The 27,164-nt window shown below is 39.0% G+C and overlaps 1 protein-coding gene across 35 annotated transcripts in view; it reads left to right on the forward strand.

Moving 5' to 3' along the window:
* Positions 1–27,164, forward strand: part of NEK11 (NIMA related kinase 11) — a 316,552-nt gene that overhangs the window by 25,640 nt on the left and 263,748 nt on the right. For 22 of the 35 annotated variants that reach the window (XR_012430687.1, XR_012430688.1, XR_012430689.1 and 19 more), the window contains one exon: positions 26,472–26,637. The exons of the other annotated variants lie outside the window; for them this stretch is intronic. Coding sequence is in view for 19 of the 22 variants with exons in the window: in XM_065539895.2 (XP_065395967.1) it covers positions 26,472–26,637 (166 nt within the window). In the remaining 3 variants the exon portion in view is untranslated. The remainder of the gene's footprint in view (positions 1–26,471; positions 26,638–27,164) is intronic. 35 annotated transcript variants of the gene reach the window in all.

Genomic DNA, 27,164 nt, shown 5'->3' on the forward strand with positions numbered 1-27,164 from the left:
TTGAGAAGTACTGCTGTAAACTTGTTATTAAGGCCTAGTGGTGGGATGATTTTTCACTTTCAGAAATAACTGCTATGAAGTGATAGTGACAACAGTGGTACCTTGCCATCCTATGTTTCTTGAAGGTAGCATAAGAAAAGTGTAAACCTGGTGGCAAGTTATGAGCAGAAATTATGTTGTAAAATTGTCTAGTTTTCTTGTTGACATTTGATAGAATGAAACACTTGCAGCTATGAGTTTTTGGAATAGGCTCCTACCCTCTGACCTTAAGCCCTACAGCACCAAACTCTGATGTCTTGAAAAATATTAATAGGTGGTATATCTAAAAAGATTTCCATGATTGTACAAGCTTGGACCACAACATTTAACCAGTTTCTTTACTGAAGAACTCCTCAGATCCTTAAATTTGCTGGGGTAAAATTGTGACTTTTTAAGCCTGGATGTAGCAAGCAGTATTTCCAAAACATGTTTCACTACCGAACTCCTCTCCCCTCCCCTACCCCACCCCCCGGGACACTATTATTAGCATTAGTGTACCAAGGAGCCCAAATTGGGAAATACTACCCATGTTGGATACCATGGGCCCCGTATTGAAATTAGTGGTCACAAGTATATGTGATATTTAAATTTACAAAAGATTCACTGAGGGAAATAAGAATAAAAGTCACTATTTAAAAATTGACCATTATGAACAGTAGATGGTGGTAATGTAACATGTAGACCAACTATTAAGACATGTCAACATTTCCAATGGCAGCATTAATTCAAAGTGCAAAATGTCTTCATTTAATTACAGTCTACCGGTACTTTAATTTCACTGGCTAAATTAATAAAAGGCTAAACATAGGTATTTAACAAACTTTTAATTTCTCCCTAGGAAAAGCACAAATTGGCTGAGAAGTAAATCTGAAGAAATCTTTTTATCTTCACAGACCATTGTAACTGGCATGAGCTAGATCTGGTTTTATTTGCTGTCCATGTATTAGTTTGATGTTTCCTAGCTTGTGTGTACACAAAGGTATATGTGTATTCTTTCTTTTTGAAAAGAAGAAGCCGTCAATTTAACCAAACTTAACTCTCCAGTGTCCATGAGAATGGCAGAGAGCAGTTTCAGTCATTCATCAAGCATCTGAAGCAGCCACAGCCTTTGTACTTCAGGAACTGACATTTGGGCTGAAAATAGGATGTGAATGCCAATAACTCTATTAGAAGGGCCAATGGGATGAGAGAGATCAGGGTCTCTTAGAAGTTGAGAGGATCTGAGCCACTTCCATTCTTTTGAGGCCTATTTAACTATAAGACTGTGTAACACAGGACAACAAAAATGGGATATGCTTTAAATATTTACATTTGATAAAAAATTAACATACCAAAATGCAATACAATGTAAGATTACACAACTGACAAGATTATTATAAATTTTAATTCCTAGTGTATTAGACTTGGGGTGGCCCAGAAATGGGACACACATTTAAAGTTGTGGTGAACATCTTTCCAAGCTGTCAGTGTATCTTAGGGACAGAGGCTGTAACCCAGTTTAGAGCTCTTATTAAGAGTCAACATTTGTCCGGGCAGGGTGGCGCATGCCTGTAATCCCAGCACTTTGGGAGGCCAAGGCTGGTGGATTGGTTGAATCCAGGGGTTGGAGACCAGCCTGGGCAACATGGCGAAACCCCATGTATACAAAATATACAAAAATTAGCTGGGTGTGGTCCCAGCTACTCTGGGGGCTGAGGTGGAAGGATTAAGCTTGCGAGGCAGAGGTTACAGTGAGCTGAGCTCGTGCCATTCTGGCCTGGGTGACAGAGCCAGACCTTGTCTCAAAAAAAAAGAAAAAAAAAAGAAAGTCAACATTTGAAGCCCCTCATGAATCTGCAGGCCTGAGCAAAAGAGACATAAGTCCTGATGCAGATGATAAATCTAGAGGAACTGCAGGGAGTGGAGGTTCTTCCAGTGAAGGATATCTCGACTTACCTGATGGTGGAGGGGAACCATGGCTTATGCCTGTAATCCCAGCATTTTGGGAGGCTGAGGTAGGTGGATCGCTTGAGCCCAGGAGGTGGAGACCAGCCTGGCCATTATAGTGAAACCCTGTCTCTACAAAAATAAAAAAAATTAGCCAGGCATAGTGGTGCATGCCTGTAGTCTCAGCTACTTGGGAGGCTGAGGTGGGTGGATCGTTTGAGCCTGGGATGCGGAGGTTGCAGTGAGCCTAGATCGCGCCATTGCATTCCAGCCTGGGTGAAAGCCTGTCTCTAAATAAAAAATGCACCCGATAGATGTGGAATTGCTGAAGATGGCCAAGGGAGGGGTTTATCATTTAGGTTGATGGTTGTACCTTAGTTGGTGAAACCAAGGTTTGAAATTACCCTTCTAAGGTACAGTTGGACAGTTTTTTCACCCTGCTTTTTCCTTTTTTCTGATCCAAGGGCAAGCTTGCTTCACCTTTCTTTCCAGATGTAGCAGAAGGACTAGCCTCAGGCAAGCAAGGCTGATGTCTTAATAAACTGTCTGGACCATGGCACTGCTGGGGCAGGAGAGCCTTGATGTCTTGCTGTGTTCCTCAGGCAGGAAGGGGGTCACTTTGATTTGAAGACCTATCTCTTCAGGTCCTATAGTAAAAAATAGAGATGCAGTTTCTATCAGCCAAGTGCTTAAGCAATAGAATCATTTAGTCTGTAAAAATTAGAAAGTAGTGTTTACTATAAGTAATCTACAGCGTGAATGTCTTCATTCAGTCTTTGGTCAATGGATAGAATGCTGACAATGTTAGGCACTGTTTCAGGCAGTGAACAAAACAAAGTCTCAGTTCTCAGGGAGGGGACAGTCTAGTGAGGCTTTGGAAGGAAATAGACAATAAATACAAATATATAATATACTAAAATGTGATTAAAGACTATAGATAAAAATAAATCAGGGGCCAGGCATGGTGGCTCACTCCTGTATTCTTAGCACTTTGGGAGGCTGATATGGGAGGATTGTTTGAGGCCAGGAGTTTGAGACCAGCCTGGGCAACATAGTAGGACCCCATCTCTACCAAAAACAAAATCAGGATGTGCTGGCATATGCCTGTAGTCCTAGCTACTGGGGAGGCTGAGGTGAAAGGATCACTTGAGCCCAGGAGTTTGAGGTTACAGCAAACTATGAGTGCACCACTGCACTCCAACCTGAGCAGCAGAGTGAGATCCTGTCTTTAAAAATAATAATCATCATGAAATAAAAATAAAACAAGGAAAGAGGATAAGGAGTGTTGAATGTGTGTCTGGTAAATGCTAGTTGGTAGTTCATATTATGTTTGTTTAAGCAGTAAATATTTAGTCTGACAGAAACACCCAAAACCAAAGATCATCGGAAGAGATTTTGGAGCAAAATTTACCACTAAAGCTCTTGTTTTTCCAGTAGCAGAAGGATACAGTTTTCTTACGTACGTTTATGTTTCTATGTTTGGGCAATAGTGCAAAGAGACCAAGTATACTGTGTGTTAATCAGTTCCCTTTTTCTGGAGAGTTGGAACCATTTTACAGGGGAGTAAGGCATGAATGAGGGTGGGGAGAAATGGCACTTGGGTTTTCTTCCGAAGGGCTTCATTTTACTGCCTTGAGATCAGTGAAGACTTTCACTTTTAGGTCTCTGGGCTGGTTCGGTCTGTCGCTGCCTCATTGTGTGTTTCTGCTCTGCTGAAGAGATTTCACACTGGGATGAATGGGTGCTATGGGATTGGAATAGAGAGATCTAGATGGTTGCCCCCATCCCTCCCCTTGTAGACATGGTCTCCTTGCCTATGCTAGGAGTTAGGTGTTTCCAGAGAGGCTGTGTTTTCCAGATTTCAGCTTCATGCAGTGCCTGAAGATATTTTGTTCCTTTAGCAGGGGTCAGCACACTCACTGTGTTTTTCCTTTATCACGGTTAGATATGAAGGTCCTCAGGGAAATCATCCATTTGGGGCCTAAAAGCATCCAGACACTCTCATTAATGGTTTCTCCTGGGGAGCTGATGGTTCTGATGTTCAGTGACTACTGTTTATTAGGTGTGTTACCCCAAGATCAGAGTGCCTTCTTCCAGAATATATGCTACATGTTGTAGTGAGAGAAACACACAATGTTTGAAACTCCTTGTGAGTCATATTCCTATTGGTCAGAAATCATTGCCAGCTTGTTCTTTATGGTTCTAGTGGAGAACAGAGAGAAACTTGCTCTGTGCATCCTGATGTACAGTTATGTCATCAAGGGCCTGCCATTTCTGCCTTGAGGGAAAATAACAAAGGGAGTCAAAGCAGATGCCCTCTATGTCTATAGGGATACAGCCACAGGGACAAACCCTGCTGTCCTGGGCTTCCAATTTTAGAGAGAGCAATACCAGCCCCAGATTAGAGCTGCTTGGACATTGAGGAATCTCCCCTTTAGGCTGGGGACTAAAAGAAAGCTCTGGGTGTAATATCTAGATATTGCATGTCATTGTATTTTATGTAGATACAACCCATTGACTTATCTTCATCTCTTTATGCCTCAAGACATCACAGTTCCCTTAAGAGATTCATACTACAGTATAGACAAGAGAGGGATATCAGCCCTAATTTTAGCTGCTGAGATGATCATACCTATTAGCTCTCCCATCCTCACAAACAAGTCTGTCTGGGTAACAGGAATTATCCCTGGTTACAACTGAGGTAACTGAGGAGAGGTGACTGGCCCAAATGGAAGTAAAATTTCGTAAAGCTAATAATGCTTTTATTCCAAAGAATTTCCATTTTCTATGTTAACAATAGTGTAACTTTTTCTTTTGAAAAAACTAAGTACTTCAAAAGCATCTTTTCATTTGGTTTTATAGTAGTACTATCAGGAGGCTTCAAAAGAAAGATTAAAAAAATTTTTAATACAAGGTATAACTGATCTCTGGTTCAGGAGAACCCTTAATGAACAATGAAAATACATTTGAAATTATGTTATGGAGAAGTACTAGTCTTCTTGGTTCCCCTGAAAATATGTTTTAGCTAATCAAAACTACTATGAATTTTATTTTGAGGTACTTTTATCTGGAGCTGGAGAATCAAATACAGAAAGAAATTGTATATGGTAATAGTAGCATGGTGTATGCATATGCCCAAACCCATCAAATTGTATACATTAAATGTGCAGGGTTTTTGGTATATAAATTACATCTCAATAAAGTTGTTATAAAGAGGAAATATGTACATTAATTTTTGTGTTTTACATACATTTTTGATGTTACTGTAAAACTGTTATGACTTAATATTCATATTTTTCTGAACTTTAGAAATGTAACCCATAACAAATAAAACCTGATTTTGACATGTAATGAAAGTCCCATCAGAGGCACACCATTCACTGATGCCCTTTCAATGTGCAGATATGTGCATTTAATTATTCCATATAGCCCTTTCAAGAAGCCAAATTAAGATCCATCCACATAGGGTGAAGTATGTGAATTTAATGGACTTTATCAAAGTATGCACACAGTTGACTCCCATTTGCATTGACAGATGATGTTTTAGTTCTTTTAAGTGTTTCTGTAGCTGCCTTGACTTCCCCATCTGTAACTAACATCTTGCATCCCTTTCAGAGAACTTACTATATTGACAGACACATAGAGGGTTGACAGAACTGAGCCCTACCCCACTTAATGGAATATGTAAAAGGAAAATGGATCCAGTGACCAAGAATGATGTTGGTTAGTTTAGCAAGAGTCAATTGTAAATAGGTTTTATGCTTGACTAACACAGACAGGACCAGCTACATAATTTGTGGGGCCTAATACAAAGTGAAAAATGCATAGTCCCTTGTTAAAAAATTATTAAGAATTTCAAGCCAGTGATAACAGAGCATTAATCCAAATGTGAGACTCTTTTAAGCACTGGGTCCTATGTGACTGCACAGGTACCATGCCAATTCTATGGCCTCGAACACAGAATATTATGGATATCATGGGGAGGGAGGGCAGTTAAAGCAGCCCCTGTTAAAAGACAGATGTATGGCGTAGTTCAGTAGCAATCAGAATAATTGAACTATTTTGGCTCTACGGGTCTAAAAGCAATGAGCAAGGGTGAAGTTATCTCATTTGAGCAGATCTGTATAACCTCACGTGGAGTTTTAAACATAAAGGTATTGGAGGCCAATTTTAGTGAGAGAAAATATGTTTGGTCTTGCCCTTAACTGGCTCTGGTTGCTTTTTTCATCAAGGAAATTTAGCCTTCTAATAATACATTCCAAGTTTATCTGGCAAAACATTCTCTGGGGTGAAGGATGATGGTTTAAGTGTAGGTGTGTTTCACATTCACTCTACTTACTTTCCCAAGTTTTCCTATTACCTGAGAGCAAGTGATCCTAAGCTTACATCTGTAGCTTTGATCTTTCATCAATGTTTTTAGTCTCATATTTTCAGAGATCTAAAAGGAATTTCCACTTCAGTATCTAGGCAGTGTCCAAAATTTAGTAAATCAAATGGAAAGTATCCTTTTCTTGGGTGGATATCATTCCTCATTCTGAAGACTGGTAAACAGTATCACATGTGACTGTCTTCTCTTTGCCCAGATTGTTTTCCAAAGTGGCTGTACCATTTTGCATTCCCACCAGCAGTGTATGAGGGTTTTAATTTCTCTGCATCCTCACTGATACTTATAATTTGTCCTTTTCATTCTAGCTTTCCTAGTATGTAGTATGTGTAAAGTGGTCTCGTGGTTTTGATGTGCATATCCCTGATAGCTAAAGAGGCTGAGTAATTTTTAATGTGCTTATTGGCCATGTGTATATCTTCCTTGGAGAACTGTCTATTTCTGTTTGTTTTTTATATCCCCAGTCACCCATCCAGAACTGGGCATACTGTAGGGACTCAAAATGAAAGTCATAAATCACTTGTAGCAGAATGACCTACAGCTCCTAGAACCCAGCTGAAACCTACTATAGATCAAACTTTCCATGCTTTGGCCTAGGGATCTACATTTAAACAAGATCCTGGGGGTCCTGTTTCGCTCTGAAGTTTGAGTACCATTGCCTTAACTAAAGATTTTTTAAATATCGGAAGAGCTGCAGTGTATTCAGAGGTAAACATGATCTATGCTGTTCTAGGCTGCAGAAGTGGGACTACCAGACAAGAATCACAGTCAGGAGGACATTGCCTCGTTAAGTGATGTCAAGTTGAGTTTAGCTGGCCCATCTGCCACAGAAGGAAGTCTTGCATGGGTAGAATGTAGGGCAGGTAGGGCAGGAGGTAGTCTTTCTGGAGATGTTATGCTATTTCTACACCTGGTAGACCCCATCTAATTTTTATTCTGCCTTATGATCAAATAATGTATCTTGGTATTGGCTATATCTAAAATGACCAGGTCTCTTCTCAAGGACAATGTGTACATTTTTCCTACCTCTGTTTGATTTCCCTACTCTTGCTTTTCTCTGAGAAAGAGAAAACAAGATTTCACCAGTTCTACACAAAGTAACTTACTTTCTGAGGCAGGAGAATGGCGTGAACCCGGGAGGCGGAGCTTGCAGTGAGCTGAGATCCGGCCACTGCACTCCAGCCTGGGCGACAGAGCGAGACTCCGTCTCAAAAAAAAAAAAAAAAAAAAGAATGTTAATACATATGTACTTTCCTTTCTGTTATCTTATCAGGTCTGTCGGTTCCAAGCAACAAAATAAGACTTAGCATATTGACCGGAGCCCAAAAGGAATTTATTATAAATTTAATGGGTGGGTCACAGATTCACCAGGGATTTCTGGAGGGCCAGACTGAGGACAACCTCCCTGCCATCACTGGCGCCGGGCCCCATGGTACTGCTGCCCAGGAACTCCATCTTGCTGCCTCTGCTACCACCACAGTGGCCTTCTTGAGGCCCCTGATTCTTGATGTCATCAGCACCCAATTCTTAGTCCAGGGGATCAGACTATAGCATACACCATGTTCAATCAAAAGATAACTGAGTTGATAACGAATGAATTCAATGGGCCCTGGTAACACTAGGCACCAAAGAGCAAGTGAAAAAAAAAGTAAAAACAAAAAAACAAAAAAACCAACAAACAAAAAACCAAAACCCTCTCCTAGGAGCTTACATTTTAGGGGAAGAGCTGAGGCACACAAAACTTGTTAGGCAACAACATTCCCCATACCAAGGAACACAATTTAAGGTGACAACATGTGTGTAGCAGTGTAACTACGGTGTTGTGGAGTAATTTTCATATTGCTGTGTAACTTGGGAATAGACGTACATGGCAGCTCCTATTATCTCTGGAACTTTGATCACCATAAAAGGTACTCAACCTTGTGATCTGAACCCGAGAACCTTCCAGGTTAAAGGCTAAAAATGCCTTTGCAGCCTTTCTCTGCTCTGCTGCCCTCTCATTACTGTAGCCTAACTTTTAAAGAAACCAACTTCATTGAAGAATAATTTATAGACAATAAAAGGTACCCATTTGAAGTGCACATTTCTAATAGTTTTGACAAATTTACACACTGTGGTAACCACCACCAGAAATAAAACATAGAACATTTCTACACCCTCAAAAAGTTCCTTTGTGCTCCTTCTAATCCTCCTCTAAACCCAGGCAAATACTGATATGCTTCTGTCACTATAGATAAGTCTTTTCTAGCATTTGAAATACATAGAACCATATGGTATGCACTGTTTTCATCTGGCTTCTTGCACTCAGCATCATGTTTTAGAGATTTAGCACCACAGCCTGATTAAACAAGTCGTGGTGCTAGTAGAGATGGGACTCCACAGCTCTGACTGTCAAGGAGGAAAGGGACCACCACATATCTCCTCTATTCTGGCCAGTTCCAGGCTCCAACCTGTCCCCACTAATGCTGTAGTAGGAGACTCAGGCATTCACTGTACCCAAGTACTTAAAGATAGGCAAGAGAAATGGAAGTAAAGGGATCTCAGGGCAGGGTGGGCCCAGCTGATGAAGATAATCTCTCAACAGAATCAGAGAATCTTAGGTATGAATGAAGTTTTAAAAAATCATTATTGTTTTTTAAGAGACAGACTTTTGCTCTGTTGCCCAGGCTAGAGTGCAGTGGCGCAATGACTGCTCACTGCACTCTCAAACTCCTAGGGTTAAGCAGTCCTCCTGCCTCAGCCTCCCAAGTGGCTGGAATTACAGCCACATGTCGCCATCCTCAGCTAATTTTTTTACTTTTTATAGAGAGGGGGTCTCACTATGTTGCCCAGGCTGGTCTCAAGCTCCTGGACTGAAGCAATTCTTCTGCGTTGGCTTCACAAAGTGCTAGGATTACAGTTGTTAGCCACCACATCTAGCCCGAATGGAGTTTTTGTGTCATCTAACGCAAGCCCCTTACTCTGTGGTTAATTAAGATAATTCAGCAGATTATTGTTCATTCCAGGACCATCTTCGCTATGCCCTGAATTCTGAGTTGTGAATATGAGACAACTCTTGGAGGGCATCTGTCCTTTTCTCAGATGTGATAGAAAGGAAGGGGACAGAGTAGGGAATAGAAGCAAGAAAAAGGATACAGAGATAGGATCATGAATAGAGGAGGTAGCTGGGTCAGGTTTGGAAGTAACAATTAATAGTCCAGATAGGGTACAGTTGATAGTTAAACTTGAGGCTTAATAAGTTTTGTCTGATGGGGAATATAAGAGCTGTAAGATCTTTAGCAAGAGAGTGACATAAAAGTAGTATTTGAAAAAATGATTATCCTTGAGCTTGAGGAAATCATAGAGTAACTCACCAGCCAGAAAATTTACTACAGATGCAAAATTACTGATATGATCTAGCAATTCCATTCCTAGGTACATACCCAAAAGACATAAAAACACATCCACACAAAACCTTGTACACAAAGGTTTACAGCAGCATTATTCATGATAACCAAAAGGTGGAAGCAACCCAAATGTCCATCAACTGATAAATGGATAAACAAAAAGTGGTATATCCGTACCATAGAATATTATTTAACCATGAGAAGCCATGAAATACTGATACATGCTACAGTGTGGATAAACCTTGAAAACGATATGCTAAGTGAAAGAAGTAACAGAAGACTACATATTCTGTGATTCAACTTATATGAAATATCAAGCAGGCAAACCCACAGGAAGAAAAGTGGTTGCCAGGGGCTATGGAGAGTGGAGATGGGTAGTGACTGCTGATAGATACGGGATTTCTTTGGGGACTGTGTTAGTTTTCCAGGGCTGCCATAATGAAATGCCACAGACTAGGTGGTTTGAATAACAGAAATTTATTTTCTCACAGGTCTGGAGGCCGAAAGTCCAAGATTAAGGTGCCAGCAGGGTGGTTTTTTTCTGAGGCTGCTCTCCTTGGCTTGTAGATGGCCACCTCCTTGCTCTGTTTTCACACGACCTTTCTGTGTTTGTGCAAGTGTGTCTGTGGTCTCTCCCTCTCCTTATAAGGACAACACTCATATAGGATTAGGGCCCACTCTGCTGGCCTAGTTTTAACTTAATCGACTCTATCAAGACCTTATCTCCAAATACAGTTACATTCTGAGGCACTGGGGGTTGAGACCAACATATGAATTTTAGGGAAACACAATTCAATCCATAATAAGGATAATAAAAGTATTCTAAAATTAGACAGTGTTGATGGTTACAGACCTCTGGGTGTATACTAAAAACTACTGAATTGTACACTCGAAAAGAGTGAATTTAATGGTACGTGAATTATGTCTCAATAAAACTATTAGGAACAAAAAATAAAAACTAAATTGAACATGTGATCTTTATGGACATGAAGGCTCTTGCCTTCAAAGAGCTTATGGACCATTCAGGCAAACAAGAATGTAAATAGGCATTTTCAACCCCTTGCAGGCATGCTAGATGGACATGCACTTATTCTATTTTTATAGAGTAGAGAAGACATTCTGGAAGAGTGAACACTGGAGCCAAACTTACAGAATGAATATAAATCTGGCAGAGAAAGGGTAGAGACAGAGTGTCCCAGACAGCAGAAATAGCATAAGTGAAGGCACAAACGCATGAAAACCCGGGCATGTACAAGGAAGGAACTTTACAACATAGTTATCATGCCCTTGTTAGTCTGATTTCTCTTGTTATTGTTGAAATTTAAACACTGGCTAAAGATTACATTAATAATGAGTAGAAAGAGCTTTGGTCTTAAAGTCAGACCTCCTGTATTTATATCTCAGTCTTTCCACTTACTTTGGACAATTACCTAAACTAGTAGTCTCAGTTTTCTTATCTGTAAAATGGGGAAAATAAGGATGACTCTATATGGTTTTAAGTCTTAAATGAATGACAAGGAAAACATTCCTAGCACATTTTCACAAGTTATTCCTTGAAATACATTAGCTCTGTTGATCTCCTTGTTTCTCTGACTGTTCCTTGGATAAGTTGGTTTTAAGACCTCTCAACATCTTAAAATCATTCCTTGAACTAACTTTGGTGACAATATTCCCCTTGAAATGAGGCCTGAACACCAGGGGTATGATGGAATCAAGTGTAATGATACCGAAATCTTTCATACATTTCAAAATCAGCCTGGAATATCGGCTCTTTTAGCAATCACATACTGTTTCATATTGAATTGGGGTGATGGGGGAAGAAGTATTCCCCTTCCCACATACTCTCCCCAGAGTTTTTATAGATGAGCCATTCTGCTCTTAAGCCAGATGTCACTTATCTTAGATTTGAGGATTTGATTTTCCTGACTCTAACTATAAACTTCAGGTTTTAGTTTGCAAAATTTAGTTTTGTTGATTTCCAGCTCATGTTTCAGCTTCTTCAATCATTTTGAAAAGTTCACTTTCCCTTATGTCTATTGATTATGCTGTCTGGCTTTGTGTCTTCTACAAACTTGGTAAATGTGTCTTTAGATTTTCGTCCAACTCATTAATAAAATGTAGGTGAGGATATTGTTAGGGATCTCAATGGCATTAGGAAGTACCACCTGAAAAATGACCTGAGACGCAAGACTCCAGCATATTTGGTCTGCTTGTTCACCAGCCATGAATCCACATGAAGACTGCCTTTCTCCCACATGAAGAGGATATCACAGACTCTTCTCTCTGACATGTTAACATGTTTTATCAGATGGGCTGAAATCATAATATACCACAGCTAATTTCTTCTCTATGATCTACCAATCAAATAACCCTCCACAGAAAGAAATTAGGTTAATTTGGCATGTTCTCCATAAGCCCATGTGAGCTCCTGCTGGCCGCTGCTTTATATTTTAAACTTTCACAAGCCACCTGTTCAATCATCAGTTCTTCAATATTGCCAACGATTTGTGTCAGGATTATTGCTGTACAATTTTTGAAAAATGCTTTTCATAAAAATTGGAACATGTGCCTTGGGGATGGGGAGGGCAGGAGGTTGCCTCTCCCCTTTTTTCCAGGTTATTCAGACTATCAACCTTGTGCAGAGATGTATTTTTGAGTTGTGTTCTTGGTGTGAAGCTCATTGGACTTTGATATCATAAACTCAGAAGGCAGCATCCCATAGTGGTGTGATAGTGAGATGCCCAGGATTTGGAAGTGGGGGCCAGGTGCAGTGGCTCATGCCTGTAATCCCAGAACTTTGAGAGGCCAAGGCAGGCTGATCACTTGAGGTTAGAAGTTCAAGACCAGCCTGGCCAACATGGTGAAACTCCATATCTACTAAAAATAAATAAATACAAAAATTAGCCAGGCATGTTGGCGCATGCCTGTAATCCCAGCTATTTGGGAGGCTGAGGCAGGAATCACTTGAACTCAGGAGGTGGAGGTTGCAGTAAGCCAAGATCACACCACCACACTCCAGCCTGGGCAACAGAGCGAGACTTGTCTCAAAAAAAAAAAAAAAAAAGGATTTACAAATGGGATCCCAGTTTCATTATTATTGAGTGTAGTTTGTCACTTAACAGACTCTGTGTCTTAATCTGTGTCTTAGTTTCTTTATTTCAAGAGGATTTTAATAGTTTCCTGGCACTGTACATGGTGCCAAATAACTGTCTCACGTATAGCACTTACTATTGCCATAATCATCACCAGTATCACTATTTTAGTGGGTAGAGGTTTTCTTATGATTATCTCATATCTTGGTCTTTGATTACCTCTTTAGAATATTGATTTCATCCTTTTAAGGTGCATGACGGTTTCTTACAGCTTTTAGTTATTTGTCTGTGCTCTCCCACTGGATTGCAAAGTCCCTGAAGGCACAGGCTGTGCCTGTGACAAGTAAAGTACGTTCCACAGATCAGGTGCCCCGTACATGTGTACTGAATTTAGAAACTGGAATTAAAGTAATAGTTGAGAAGCTTTTCTTGTTAGACATCAAAGTGCATTATTTCATATGTAAGTTGGAATTTTGTTTCTGAATGAATTTTATTTAATAGAACCACTGATGTTCTCCTTGGGAAACATCTTCACTGTTATGTGACTAAAATTAAAACTGGCTTATGACACTCAGGATCTAAAGATTGAAATACCCCTTGTAATAGGCAAGAATTGTATCTATTACATTACCATCAATAACAGCAATAATATTAATAGTGATAATAAAAATACCTTTCAAGAAGTTTGGAATTAAATTTGAAGCTCAATCATAGCAATAATTTCTGGCCAGCATATTTGTGTTCTTTTCCCTATTTGTGTTCTATGCTTGCTGGTCTTAATTTTTTGTTGTATTATATAAGTTATATCAAATTGTCTGTGAAATGAGGCTGAGTGTGAATACATTAAGGTAATAAATTACGTAATAAGAAATGTTCAAAGGGTCATTGGGCAGCTGTACTTTATCATTACTGGGAACAGAACAAGAGGAAACCAGTGCAAACTATAGTTTAAAGAATTTGGGTTAAAATGTAAGGAAGGTTTCCTTCATTGTATTTTAAAACGGACAGTTTTGGGGTCACATCAGTGCTGGCTGTGGAATATCCTCAGGAGGGCATGTAATCCACTCTTGCAGCCTCTCTGAGTTCCAGTGTTCTCATCTGTAAGGTGATGGAGCTGGACTAGCAGCTGTTCCCAGTTCTTTGTTTTCAAATGAGATTTCAAGGTTGCTGGGAAGGAGGGAGGGGTGAGTAGATTGGGTGGTAGAGGGGGACACATTCCCTGTCTGTTGGTCTGCTCTTCAAATCCACCCTCTGCCCCAAGCCTCTAGACAAACACTGGGGCTCTTCAACACTTTCAGCCCTGGCAGTCTTCTGGACCCCTACCTGCTCTCAATCTTGCCACTCAAAGTATGGTCCCTGGACAAGCAGCCGCAGCCATCACCTGGGACCTGAGAAATGTAGGCTCTTAGGCCCCACTCTAGAGCTGCTGAACCAGAAGCAGAATTTGAACAGATCCTGTGGTGATTTGTATGCACAAAAAAATTCAAGAAGCACTGCTCTAAGACCCTGTGTCCCTTCTTTGAGACTTATTCAAGTATCACACTTTTTGATTCTAATAATGTTTTCCTTTGATCATATTAACATGAAAACATTTTGATTTATCCTCAAATTCCAGAATCTCTGGAAACTAAACTCATAGAAAACCATGCTCAAGCCTCTTTTTCTTTTAGTGTCCCTGACTCAACATTATGACCTGAGGAGGATGTCTCTGCTGCCGAGCTCCTGTAGACAACCTGAGCAGGCGGGAGAAACCACAAAGCATCTCTGTGACTGTAGCAAGTGCTAAGTGTCCAAGGCACTTTATTTAGCCAGGCTCCCCTCCACCCTCCTGTCTCCAAAAAAGCAAGCCTGTGTAATCAAAGACAGGCGAGCCATGTCTCTCTCCCTGTCTCCCCCTCCTCTCACACAGTCCATGGTGACTTTGTGTGTGTTACAAATCAATGACTAAATCCATAAGCTGTCATTCAGGGAAACTAGATCCTTCCTAGGAGTAGATTCTACTTTGAGCTCTCTTGGTAGGTTAAGCCCTGACTTTTTAGGTGCACAAAAATAGACTTTTATTTGGTATAAGCATAACTCAGCAAAAATAAAAGACCCAGCATCAGTTGTTTAAACCCTCTAAGGGAAGTATGCTTATACAGGGTTTCATTTTCTTCGCTTTCCATCTCAAACTTAAATTCAGTAACAACTTGCTTTGTCCTACAGTCAGAAAGTTGTAGCTCAAGCCCGCATATTACACTTGCCATGATGATGAAATCGAGATTGAAATTTAGAATTACAAACTTTTGCTATTTTGGCTGTCTTACTGTTAAGACAGCCAATCTACTACTGTTATAAATAAGGTTAAGGAAATTTATATCATTAAAACTCTAGATTTTTTTATTTTTTATTTTTATTTTATTAAACAACTTCTTGCCTAGATCATAATTTAATTTTACTTTAAACAGTGTTTATCTTTTCTCATTTTTACCTAGTCAAGGAAATGGAGCTAATCAGCTTTTGTTGCTTCTTAAAACTCAATTTGTTTCTGTATCTTGATTTTATGGTCATCTGATTATCTCACTGAAATCTGCAATTCTTGTATTTTTCTGTAATGTTCAAAATATAAACCTGGAATGAATTATTCATTTGAATATTGCATTTTGAATAATAGCCTAACACTGATTTTAAATTTGGAGCATATAATAATTGTAACAGAAGCTAACCAAATTATCTGTGGTAATTTTTTTATATCCTTATTAATATTGTTATGCTCCTTAATTTCCTTGCCTGCATAAATAGGATCTTTGCTATAAGCTCAGAACTTTTCAAAGCGTAAGGGAGTGAATGAGTGATTTGCTGCCTAGAGTCTTATGTTATCAATATTTATTTTTGTTTTTAAGACATATTACTACTTTTCCATTGTTTAACAATTTTAAATCAAATGAATTTTGCTCAGTTGAACTTTTAAAAAGACTGGCCCTCAAACACAAAATTATACCTGCAGGGTTGTGGTACTTAGAACAACTTCAAAATGTAGACTTCACCACCTTGTTAGGAGAGTAAGTCCTGAGAAACGCTGCCTCCCTCTTCTGTATGATGTCTTTCCCCAAACCTCCAAATCTGTGGCGCTATAATTGGCAATATTCCTGGCTTCCATGTGATTTCTGTAACTCTCAAATGATAATGAAGAACAGACATAGAGTCATTAGTGCCTCATCGGAAGCAAAATCATTATTCCAATCACAACGACAAGATTTTTGTTTTTGATTTTTTCTTTTTACTTAAGTGCTAAGGAAGGGAAGAAAGCAGGTGTCAGGAGTTTTTGTTCTTTGAAAAATGAAAAATTTTAGACTGTCTTACTCATTAGACACTGAAGATCTCTATACTAACAGCAGAAAGGGAAAACCATTCAATCTGGAGACAAAAGTCCATTCTTCAGAATTGATGGTCTGTTTCCTCCTTCAAGAGGTAAAAGGTGGCTCCATTGTAACTTGCTTCGTGACCTTGGATTAATTGTTTAATGTCCCAGGACTTCAATGGGTTGAGGTGCTTTGATTATCTGCTTTTAGAAGGTCTTGTCCAGCTTTAAAATTCTACAAATACATAAAATCCATTTCAAAACTGGAAAAGAAGCTGAATATGGGGAACACATTAAGAAAATTGGGTAGCTTTGTGCTTCTGTTGGGCCACGCCATTACAATGGGTGTTATCATTTCTCTGAGATACTGTGAAACATCGGAGCCAAACCCCTTTTTCCAGGTAGGAATATCTGCCATTTTTTTTTGTCTATGCTAATGTTATTATCAGCTTCCGTTGGTAATTCAGCTTCCAGATCAAAGCTATTCCAGCACGTATGTTAGCAAGCAAATTTTTATAAACTTGCATTTTTAGTACCTTTTTCTCTCCTATCACTAGAGAACTATAGAAAAAGGTATATTTATTACTGTTTATAAAGTGTACTTTCTTTTTATTTTCTTTTTTGGCAGGAGAGAGTGAAAACCAAATATTTTAAGAATTCTTTTTTTCTTGGTCTTTTTCAACTCAGTATTTATTTTAAAATCTTTATATTTTTTGATTGGTGAATTATCCATTCCCCTTGCTTTACTGTTTTCTTTCTTGCCTCTCGTTTTAGATTATCTTCTGTTTGCTATTATTACTTCTATATCATCACCTAAAGGAAGAAGTATAACACTGGTGGAATTTTAATAATTTTGAACCCTGATTTTTTAAATAACTTAAAATTTTTTATATAAAATAATTTTGAATTATGTTTTCAAATTAAATGAATATCATGTTGTTTTAGTTTTGAAATGTACTAATAACAATTTTTAGTCATTTATCCCCCAGTTTTTTCTCACAATAGGTTCATTTCTGTGTCGTTCACTGTAGTTCATTTTGTCATGAATTTTAAAAGATTCATATCAATGCTCAAATAGAAAAGAGCCAAGTTATACATGTTTTAAATTAGGAGACTCATTAACTGCTTTCTAAGTAAATAAGACATTACCCGGTTCTCAAAGGGCTTACCTTTCTTTTAATCTTTTTATACAGCATAGCTATGCCTAAATAACTTTATCATTTGGGTTTTTATAACCTTAAGCATTTACAAATGAGTGGAATATTTACTGTACTACATTCTCTACCTCTGTTTCTAATCTCTTCTTTAAACATCTCCTCTTACTTCTTGTAGCAAAGTGTTAGTATCAGGAAATGGCTGATGCTATCGAATTGGCTTAAACCATAAGAAACTCTTATCCCCCTAACAAGAAGTCTGGAGAGATGGCACTTCCTGGGTGACTAATTCAGCAGCTCAGCAACATCATCAGGGACGTTAGTGCCTTCTGTCTTACCTCTCCGTGCTTCTGCCAGTCATGTTACGGTGGCTTACTTCATGAGTCCAGCTGGCTGCTGTAGTTCAAGGAGTCACAAGCAGATGATCACATGCAGAGGCAGATGAAAGAAGAGTTTCCTCTCATACTTCTCTTTTTATCAGTGAGGAACATCTTTTCCAGACCAATTATGATTCACCGCAGGAACTAGGGAGAGGATCCTCCTTTCCAGAGCATATGATGTTAGGGGTGTTGGGGGATGACTCTATGTGGGGTAGGCAGTCATCAGTGTTTCTCACAATAATTAAGCCACAATATCCATGACTTTGCCCATCTGTATAAGTAAGAAAAATAGAATTGCTTGACCATTTGTCTCAGGGTGTAGGGGAGAAAGACAGGGACAAAGAGGAGCTGTATATGATTTTAAAGGGGAAGTTAGAATTGACCCAAGGCATCCTTGGTGGTAAAGAGAACTTTTAGAGAAGTAGATAAAAAGAAGTTCCAGAAAGCTGTCTCCTCCATGAAGGGAATCCACTCATATTGTAGGTAAAAGGAGAGGGATGGGCAAATTTTTCTCCAGTCTTCTAGGAGACAGCCCCAGAAGCTTTTATAGCGGCTGTGATTTAGAAATGGGGGTGGGGGGAAGACATGACTGTCGTGTTGTGAGTGCACAAATGCACAAGCTTTTCCAACACTGCCTGAACAAATGCAGACTTTTGTTGCTCCCCAGTTAATTAGCATGCACTCATGCATTTTTGTTTGGCTTGGCTAACAACTCTTTGGTCATGTGCTTGGGGAGGGGCTTTGTACAATAGGGCGGTCAGACATTTTATCTTTTCTCCACGTCACTTCCAAGAAGCCCTCTAGGGAAATGCAGGACATGGTCCATTTGGATACCAGCTCTATTCTTACATTGACACAAGAGATTCTCTGCAGAGAACTCCAGGGAGCACCAGCACTATTGCCAGCCTTGAGACATGTGCTCAAGTCATTTCTATTTTGCTTATTTATACAGATGGGAAAACTCATAGAATTCACATGATGGTGATTAAATATTTTTTATTCATGCAATATTTGTCTTCAAACCACCTACTCCTAAAATTTTTGTTTATCCTCTTTTGCTCCTTAAAACTAAAAGGCAACTTGCAATGATTTGTTATAGTACCAGCATTGAAACACTGCATGAAAGTTGTCACCACAGATGGAAATATAATCTAGACAGCAGCCAGAAATAGCATGTTTGCCAAACAAAAATATCTGAAATAATTTTATTCTTTTTTGTTCTTTATTAGCTGTATTATTAATCATTTGTCTGTTATCTGTATGTAATACTCTTACATGCTGCTAAAATATTTGTAAACAAAATCAGTCTTGAAAAGCATAGTAAATGGAATTTATCTATAGATTATAATTGGTTTGCAGTTTCATTACTGAATATTCAAGCCACTTTATTTTACTTTGGCTAGGAATCTTTATATACTAGCCATCTTCAGGAGTATAGGGAAACCAGGCCAGAATTTAAAATGAGAGGAATTTCCTTTATTTTTATCCTGTGGAAGACAGTGTTGGGGTCCTGCCTGTATCCCCTGGGCACTTAACATTTTGTTATGCATGGACTCAGCCTCCAGCTGCCTGCCATGCAATTCTGCCTGAGTGCTCTTTCTAGCCATTAGGATTTCCTGTGCTCTGCCTAGGGAGAAGAGTGGAGGAATTAATACTTCCAGGGAGCCGTTTTAGTCAGTGGACAATGGGAATTGGCAGATTAATATCCCAGCCCCATCACTCCTCACCCTTTGGGCAGGAGAACTCTGAGGTTAATGTCCTTACACTAGCTCCCAGAGTTTCTTGACAGAATTAAGCTCCAGTTGCTCTCAGTGGTAACTGTCTTGATGATATACCCTTTCATGGCTTCCTTCCCCTCCGGTCTCACTTCCCCACTTTCCTATTACTTCCCAAATTACTACTTGCATTCAAATCCTCGTCTCAGGGTTTGCCTTCTAGGGGACGCAAATGAAGAGAGTCCTCCAGAGCAAAGCATGGCTTAATGGGAGGGTTCCTAACCCTGATTTTAAAGATCTTGCTATGTAAAGCTTCAATTTTTTTTTTTGGAAAAAATGGGGAATAAACAGGTGGAGAGGAAGGAAGAAAAAACAAGGAAGGAAGGAGTGGTTTATGAACCTGACAGTTTTATGTATCTCTTAAAAAATACTCCTCCCCCCTGTAACATTTTAATACCACATTCCATAATGTATAGTGTGATTTTGTGTATGTTTATGTATGTGTTTAAGGAAAAATACACCATATATAAAATATTGTAATATATAATATAATGTATTAACTAGTTTTTTTAAAGAGTCATATGCTGATTAGCTTTCATAGTCTATTCAGGTAATTACAGACACTCTTCTACTGGATATTGATTTATACAGGGCAAATAGTAAAGAATGATAAATTCATTTATTTTGCTGCTTGAGATCCACCCAGGGAAAAGGCACTGTAGCAAGTATAAAGCAGTTAGCATTTGCAAAATGAACATCCTGAAACTCTAGTCCATAGATTTTGCCTTTTCTTCTCTCCTCAAAGAAAGGTTAGGAATCCTCACTGCCCAACCCCAGCTCTATTTTATCATTTATCATGAAGCTGTCCAACTATTTATATACTTGTTGGCCTCCCCATGGGACTGAGCTCTCTTGGAGGGCAGGAGTTTTTTCTTTTTCATCTTTGTATCTCCAGCACATGGCATGGTATTTGTCACACAGAAGATAGTTAATAGATGGTAAAGTAACAGAAAGGTGAGATTTCCTTTCTCAAAGTCTTTGGCAGTTTGTTCCTCAGTTGCTGATGTCTGCCATGGGCACCTACAGTTTGCCATCCCTGCACTGCACCATGATGCCCTTTTAACCCCTGCTGTGTCCAAAGACTCTGCTACATGTTTGTGATCAGGGGTGCGTAGAATGGACAAGATGAATTAGGGGTGCGTAGAATGGACAAGATGAATTAGAGAGTTCTAACCCCCGAATAAGCTAGGTCTACGGGTTTAATTGTTAAAAAAACAAAAAGCAGTGCATATTATGGCGTATGGTGATGACCCATAAAATAATTTTGTCTTTTAATGTGACACAGACATAAAAATAATACTTTTGTTTTACCAAGGGAAGGAAAAACAACAGAAATAAAATGAAACTCCATCTGTAGTATACTGTAGTATACTTGCTACTAACCTCTACTCTTTTTTTTTCCCCACCAGCTATTCCTTTAGGTACCTTTAGTTCCTGGCTTTTCCATTATTTTTATCAATGTGCCAACTTTTGAATAAACATTACTTTCTGCCATTATATATCTTTTTCATGCCCCTTTACTTTTGAAAATTATATATCATATTAAAAGAGATGAAATAACTTTAAAACAGGATGTTTTCCACCATCAATTTCTATCTATCTGTAAATGGAGAAAGAATTACCGCAGTCTTATATGCATTAGAAGAGTCTAAGGTGGAAATAAAAATGAACCAAATGAGCCAGACCTTTGGAGGTTTGGCTTTCATTGCCCCAAAGTGTTTACAGTGATTTGTGGTAACACCTGAAAGTACTTCTGTGATGCATAATTGCGTTGGTCAGGACTCCCAGGTGCAGGTAAGAGCAGCCACCCTTTGCCAGTTTAAGCAGAAAAGGATTTGTTATAGAACACAGATAGTTCACAGCAGTGGTAGGAGGGCTGGGGGAGCAGGCTAGAGGGCAGAACATCACTAATGAAGTGACCTACTGCCCTTGAGCTCAGGGCCATGCTGTTTCTGATGATACATGTATTTGCAAAATGGAGACCCTGTGCCGCCTTGTTTCTTGATGCAGCTCACACTCACATCAAAGTGTTGGCTGGATGCAGCTGACTGACAGAACCTAGGTCACACATCAGCACCCAAGCTCAAGGGAGGCTGGGAGTCATAGGGTTGGTTTGTCTGTTTTTCTCTCTCCAGGGGAGGCAAGACTCACAGCCCAGGAATCTGCCACAATGTAAGGAAGCTGTCTAAAGTGGGCAGCCACAAATGACAAGTGTCTGCTATCATAATGTCTCATGAAAACAGCAGTAAGCAAATTGTGTAAGCTGTTTGGTCTCTACTATTAAGAAATACATGTAGCAAAAAGATTGTAAGGAAATACACAGAAATGTTAATTCTGATGGTCTCTATGTTGGATTGTGGGTAATATTTTCCTTATGTTGTGTTTTCAAATTTTTCTATAATGAAACTGTTTCCTTGTAAATTAGAAAAAAGAGACCTTCCCATTTAAGAAAGTCGATAAAAATAATTCCTCCCTTCCAAGAGGGATGAAAAATCTTAAAACTCCTGATTATATTTGATAATCTCTCTTTGTAAAACAGGCAAATGATAAAACACACACACACGCACACACACAAGCAAAATCAAAAGCCAAAAAGTTACTCATTTAAGTTGAAATGAAAATTTCCCGTAACTTAGGCTAAGTGGGTACAGTAGCTGCTGATCACATCAGGATCACAGTTCTGAAAGCAGAAGGGCCTCAGACATCCTTACCTCAACTTCACAGCATTCGTCGGAATTTGAAGTTTTGAAAAACACAACCATACATGATATATACACACATTCATGCACACTTACCTGTTGTCTATCTTTCCCAGTAGACACAAAAGCAGAGATCTTAACTCCTCAGTGCCCACCACACTGTAGTCATGTAGTAGGTATTTACTAGTTACCTGTAATGAATGTTAATAGTTAAATCAGAAAGGAAAGGACTGTTGTCTCTACTGCAAAGGTTTCCAGTTCTACCAGCTGACTGACCCTCACTGAGATGGCTGTTGACTGCATGGCATCTCATTCTGCTGCTTCCCATGCCTTCCTGGGGTACCGGAGATTCTAGAGCTCTCTTAGGCCCATCTGTTTACACGCCCCTTGGAGAGCTTTTTGCAGCTCCTTACCCTTGCTAGACATAAGAAAATGTGGGTGTTCTGCAATCCTTTAAGCCCTACTTTGGAGGGAGAGCACAGGTCTCTTCCTCTCAGACCTTCCTACCCATCTTGGAGTTCTCTTTTTAGTTGCCTTTCTGGACCTGACAGCACAGCAACTATTTTCAAGGGCTCAGCAGTTCCTAATTTTTTTTACCTGCCCTCTGACCCTGTCCCCTTCCCCTGATCTAGAGAAAGATCTCTTTCTCACCTGGCAGAAGAATGCTCACCCACTCACTGTTCATATGTTCCTCCAGATCCTTTCTCTTTAGCCTTGGTCTTTTCTTTAAAAACTCAGGACATGTTTGACTCATATTCTCTGTGGTGATGTCACCTTTTTCCTGAAGCAGCGTATGCTGCTGGTTAAATGGGGGAAAATGTGAAAAGATATGTGAAAATTTGGAGAAAAATAGCCCTTAATGAATATCTCAAAGATATCATCTTCCCCATTTCTGCAAAACATAGGCCAATTTCAAGGGAATGAAATTAGCCATAGTTATCTCGAATTTCCAAAGTTATTCTCCAAAGTTTGTCAGTTCGCTGATTCTAGAAAGAAAGCAAGCATGTAACTTGGGAAGTTTGCAAAATGAGTAGTCTCCAAGGGATGCCTAATTTTGCTACTGTCATGAAATTTCTCCTGAGTTGAGGCTCTGATAAAATAAATGTCTGTCATGTTATTTAGGAGGGGTGACAGACTGGGAATCACTGGGCAAGTAACAAGCTGTCCCTGACTTGGTAAGTTTTCATGCTGTCTTTGGCTGATATGGATCTCGTATTAAGTGATGTGCAATGAGAGTTTCCTCTGCCAGCTCAGTGACATGATTTCAGGCAAGGAAGGTGAATGTCTCTGCATCATCTACGAGATGATTATAATAGATATCACCTGTCTTAATAGCTCTCCCTTCATCTGCCAAATTGTGGACAAATGGGTTATGCTTTATCATCAGGGTGCCAGATGGGGCTCAGGTAGTTACATTTTGTATCTAAAATCTCATGCTCTGCTGCACAATAGTTGGTGTTTGCAAGGAAAAATAAGTATCTTGAAGCTTTTTATAGCATTTGTTCCTTCACAGCAAGAGAATATTGCAGGTTTGTAAGACTTTATATTGTCATGCTTAACCACTGTGACTTTTATAACTGCATGCTAGCTGGGGTACAGTAAATTACTGAAAAAGCTCTACGAAGATGTCATTGTGCTTCACCTGCTGCTTTGTAATCTTCAGTAACAAAAAAACATAGTCTTGTATGTCATGTCAAGCTTCTTTGGGTATACTAACAGTCTGAAATGCCACTCCTAATAACATTAGGTCATTTTAAACCAAATCTTGATAGAACAGTCTTTACAGAATGTTACCAAGCAGGCATTTCTCTAGAATCTACTTCTTATTAAGTAGGAGCGTAATAGGCTGTTTGAAACCAATGCGAAAACACCTGTTAGGGGAAGGAAGACAAGTGTTCCAGCTTTCTGTGTTGCAGTCACATTGAAAGACACCTGTTAATGGCATAGTGGAGTCCTTGCCTGTGAGGCTGCTGAGGCAGAGCTACCCTTTCTAATGCAAATTGGCCTCCTCTGTGGAAGCAGCTTATGCCTGCTGTTGGTGTCTTTTGGGGATGAGATGAGTTCAGAATGGGAAGACCATGGAGAACATTTAAAGTGAATAAAATATTAAAGGACTCAAATTTTAGGGGAAGTGACTTCCCAGTAATGGTCATCTTGGATTAGAAGGTTTTCCTTATGAGATTTTTGGAGAATGTAAACTTAACCTAGCTTTTACTGCTCTGGGGAAAAAAAAAAAAAGTCAAATGTTACCCAACCCCGGAATAGGATAAGGGCAGTTTCGACATTTTCCTACTTAGGCTGTCAGCTTGTAGGATGGATTTCCTAACTTAGAATTGTAATGAGTTTTTAAAATTTTATTTATTTATTTATTTATTTATTTTGATCGTAGTCTCTCACTGAGAAATGGTATGGGGGAATACTATACAATAGTGTGCTGACTGCAATATCAAAACTTCTAGAGCCTGAATATGAAACAAGAAGAAAGCTCTACCTCTGGTGATGCCTGAGGATATTATGGTTCTTCTATCGTAAAACAGAGGGAGAGGCTTGTTTGAATTACTGAAAAGTTAATAGTATAATCACATTTTTAAAAATGGTAGAAGCTCTTCTCTCCAATGTGATTGGAGCTGGTACTTGGTTAAAAAAAGGAAACAATTTTAAAATAAAATGACATTAATTAAAACATTTACATCAACTTAAAATATATCATTGTACATTTTCTCCAGTTTTTGGCTGTATAGCCAGCATTCAATGTCCTCTGGTTAGAGACTTCTTCATCTTTTTTTTTTTTGCATAAACTACATCCATAAGATATATATTATTATTATATTATTTTTTAGGACCTAGTTTTCTAGATTTATTTTTCTGTAACAATCTGAATTTAGAATACTAGATTTTCACATTTTTAACCTTTTCAGAACTGTCTTTTCAGTTACTTGACAGCTTTTTATTTTTGCAACTTTTTATTTTCAAGTTTTTTGATTTTCATTTGACTTAGTTTTCCTAGCAGATATAACTCTCACGCTCACTCTTCATTTAAGTTATACTGAAGTCATAAATTTACAATGATGAGCATAACTGGCATTAGCAGACTTGGGAATAAACGCAATGACTTGGGTAAGCACACATCTCAACTGGGAGGGCAGAAGTTCATGGGCATGTCAAGGAGAGCTTACTAGCTGGAGGCATTCCCTGTGGCAAGGGCATCTGTCAGCATCTGTTAGGAAGGACTGGAGAATGATGGTTAATCTATGGGCTGGTTAAAGGGCCTAAAGAAATTTTCTACGATAATACATTTTTATTGACATGCATAGGTAGCTACTCCTAAGGAAGATTTTTGTAAAATGCTTTCTATTGCTGGTCCTGCTGAACTTGCCTTAATGAACTGCCAATGCTTACTTATAATCAGCAGACTGTGTCTGCAAACATAATTGGTGTTCTAAGGTATTTTTTCCCAATAGTCTAGTTTACACTTTGGTACTATAATTGATTTGTTTATCAGACTCTTTTTTTTTTTTTAGATGGGAAGAGATAATGTTTTGGTCTATTCCTCATAGAGTTATCACAATTTTTAAATTAATGGCTTGGGGATTTAATGAGCTCTTTCATTTATACATGTTAGAAATACTAAATATCTCTTAATGGTTTTAGTTAATTTTTCCTTTTAAATACTGGTAGTAATAAAGTATGATATGCCAAGGATAGTTTTAAAAAGAAAATAAATAAATATTGCTCCTACCAATATTAAGTCAATATATTTGGAAAACTTTAAGCTGAGAGAGAGAAGCATGCCTGTAAGTGTGTGTAAATACGTGTAAATACATACACAGAGGCAAAGAGAGACACAGAAAGAGGCAGAGACAGAGAAGGAAAGAGGCAAAGAAAGAATAAGATACAGAGTGATGGATTACATATATGTGTGTGTGTGTGTGTGTGTGTGTGAACACACATAGAAAGAGACAGACAGAAATACATAACTATAAGAGAAACCAAGAGACACTGAAACATCTAGAGAGGTGGAGGAAGGGCCACCCCAGCAATATTGCTCAAGATTAGTTCCATGTCTGCCCTTATAGAACTGTAGGGTACACAGATGAGGAGGTCAGAGGCCTTGGGGAAGCAGGACAGGAAAACAGGCCCAGGTCCCACCAGGAGACACAGTGTCATAATAGGCAATACCAGATATATGAGTAGGTCACAACCTGGGCATTAATTAGTGGCTCTGTACCACTTGATGATATTTGTTAAATGTGTTTTTTGGCTGTAAATGTTTAAAAAAATTTTTTTTGACTGCAGAAAGGTACTTAAGGAAATATCTGTTGGAGAACTAAATCCAAATGAAACTGTGCAGGCCAATTTGGAAGCCCAGCTCCTCTCCAAGCTGGACCACCCAGCCATTGTCAAGTTCCATGCAAGTTTTGTGGAGCAAGATAATTTCTGCATTATCACGGAGTACTGTGAGGTGAGACTCTCCTTTTCTCTTGGAAGTCTTTATAAAAATATGCTGAATGGTAAAAAGCCTTCTATAAAGAGATCTTAAAAGTCCAATTATCAAACCATAAATTGAACTATAAAGACCTGGGATCCCATGTCTTGCAGCTAAGAATGATTATCTGTAGATAATTGACAAAACTTGTTTCTAAGGAAGGGTTTTTCCCTCCAGTGGCAAACTCAGTAAAAACGAATATATTTTAAGGAGGAGGCCAGGTGTGATTGCTCATACTTGTAATCCCAGCACTTTGGGAGGTCAAAGTGAGAGGATTGCTAGTCCAGGAGGTCGAGACCAGACTAGGAAACATAGTGAGACCTCCCCCCCCCCCCAAATCTCTACAGAAAAATTTAAAAATTAGCAGGGTGTGGTTATATGAGCTTGTAGTTCCAGCTAGCTGAGAAACTGAGGCAGGAGGATTGCTTGAGCCCAGCAGTTCAAGGCTTCAGTGAGCTGTGACCATGCCGTCGTGCTCCAGCCTGGGTGATAGAGTAAGACCC

Source organism: Macaca fascicularis, chromosome 2 (genome assembly GCF_037993035.2).
Source record: "Macaca fascicularis isolate 582-1 chromosome 2, T2T-MFA8v1.1".
NCBI lineage: Eukaryota > Metazoa > Chordata > Mammalia > Primates > Cercopithecidae > Macaca > Macaca fascicularis.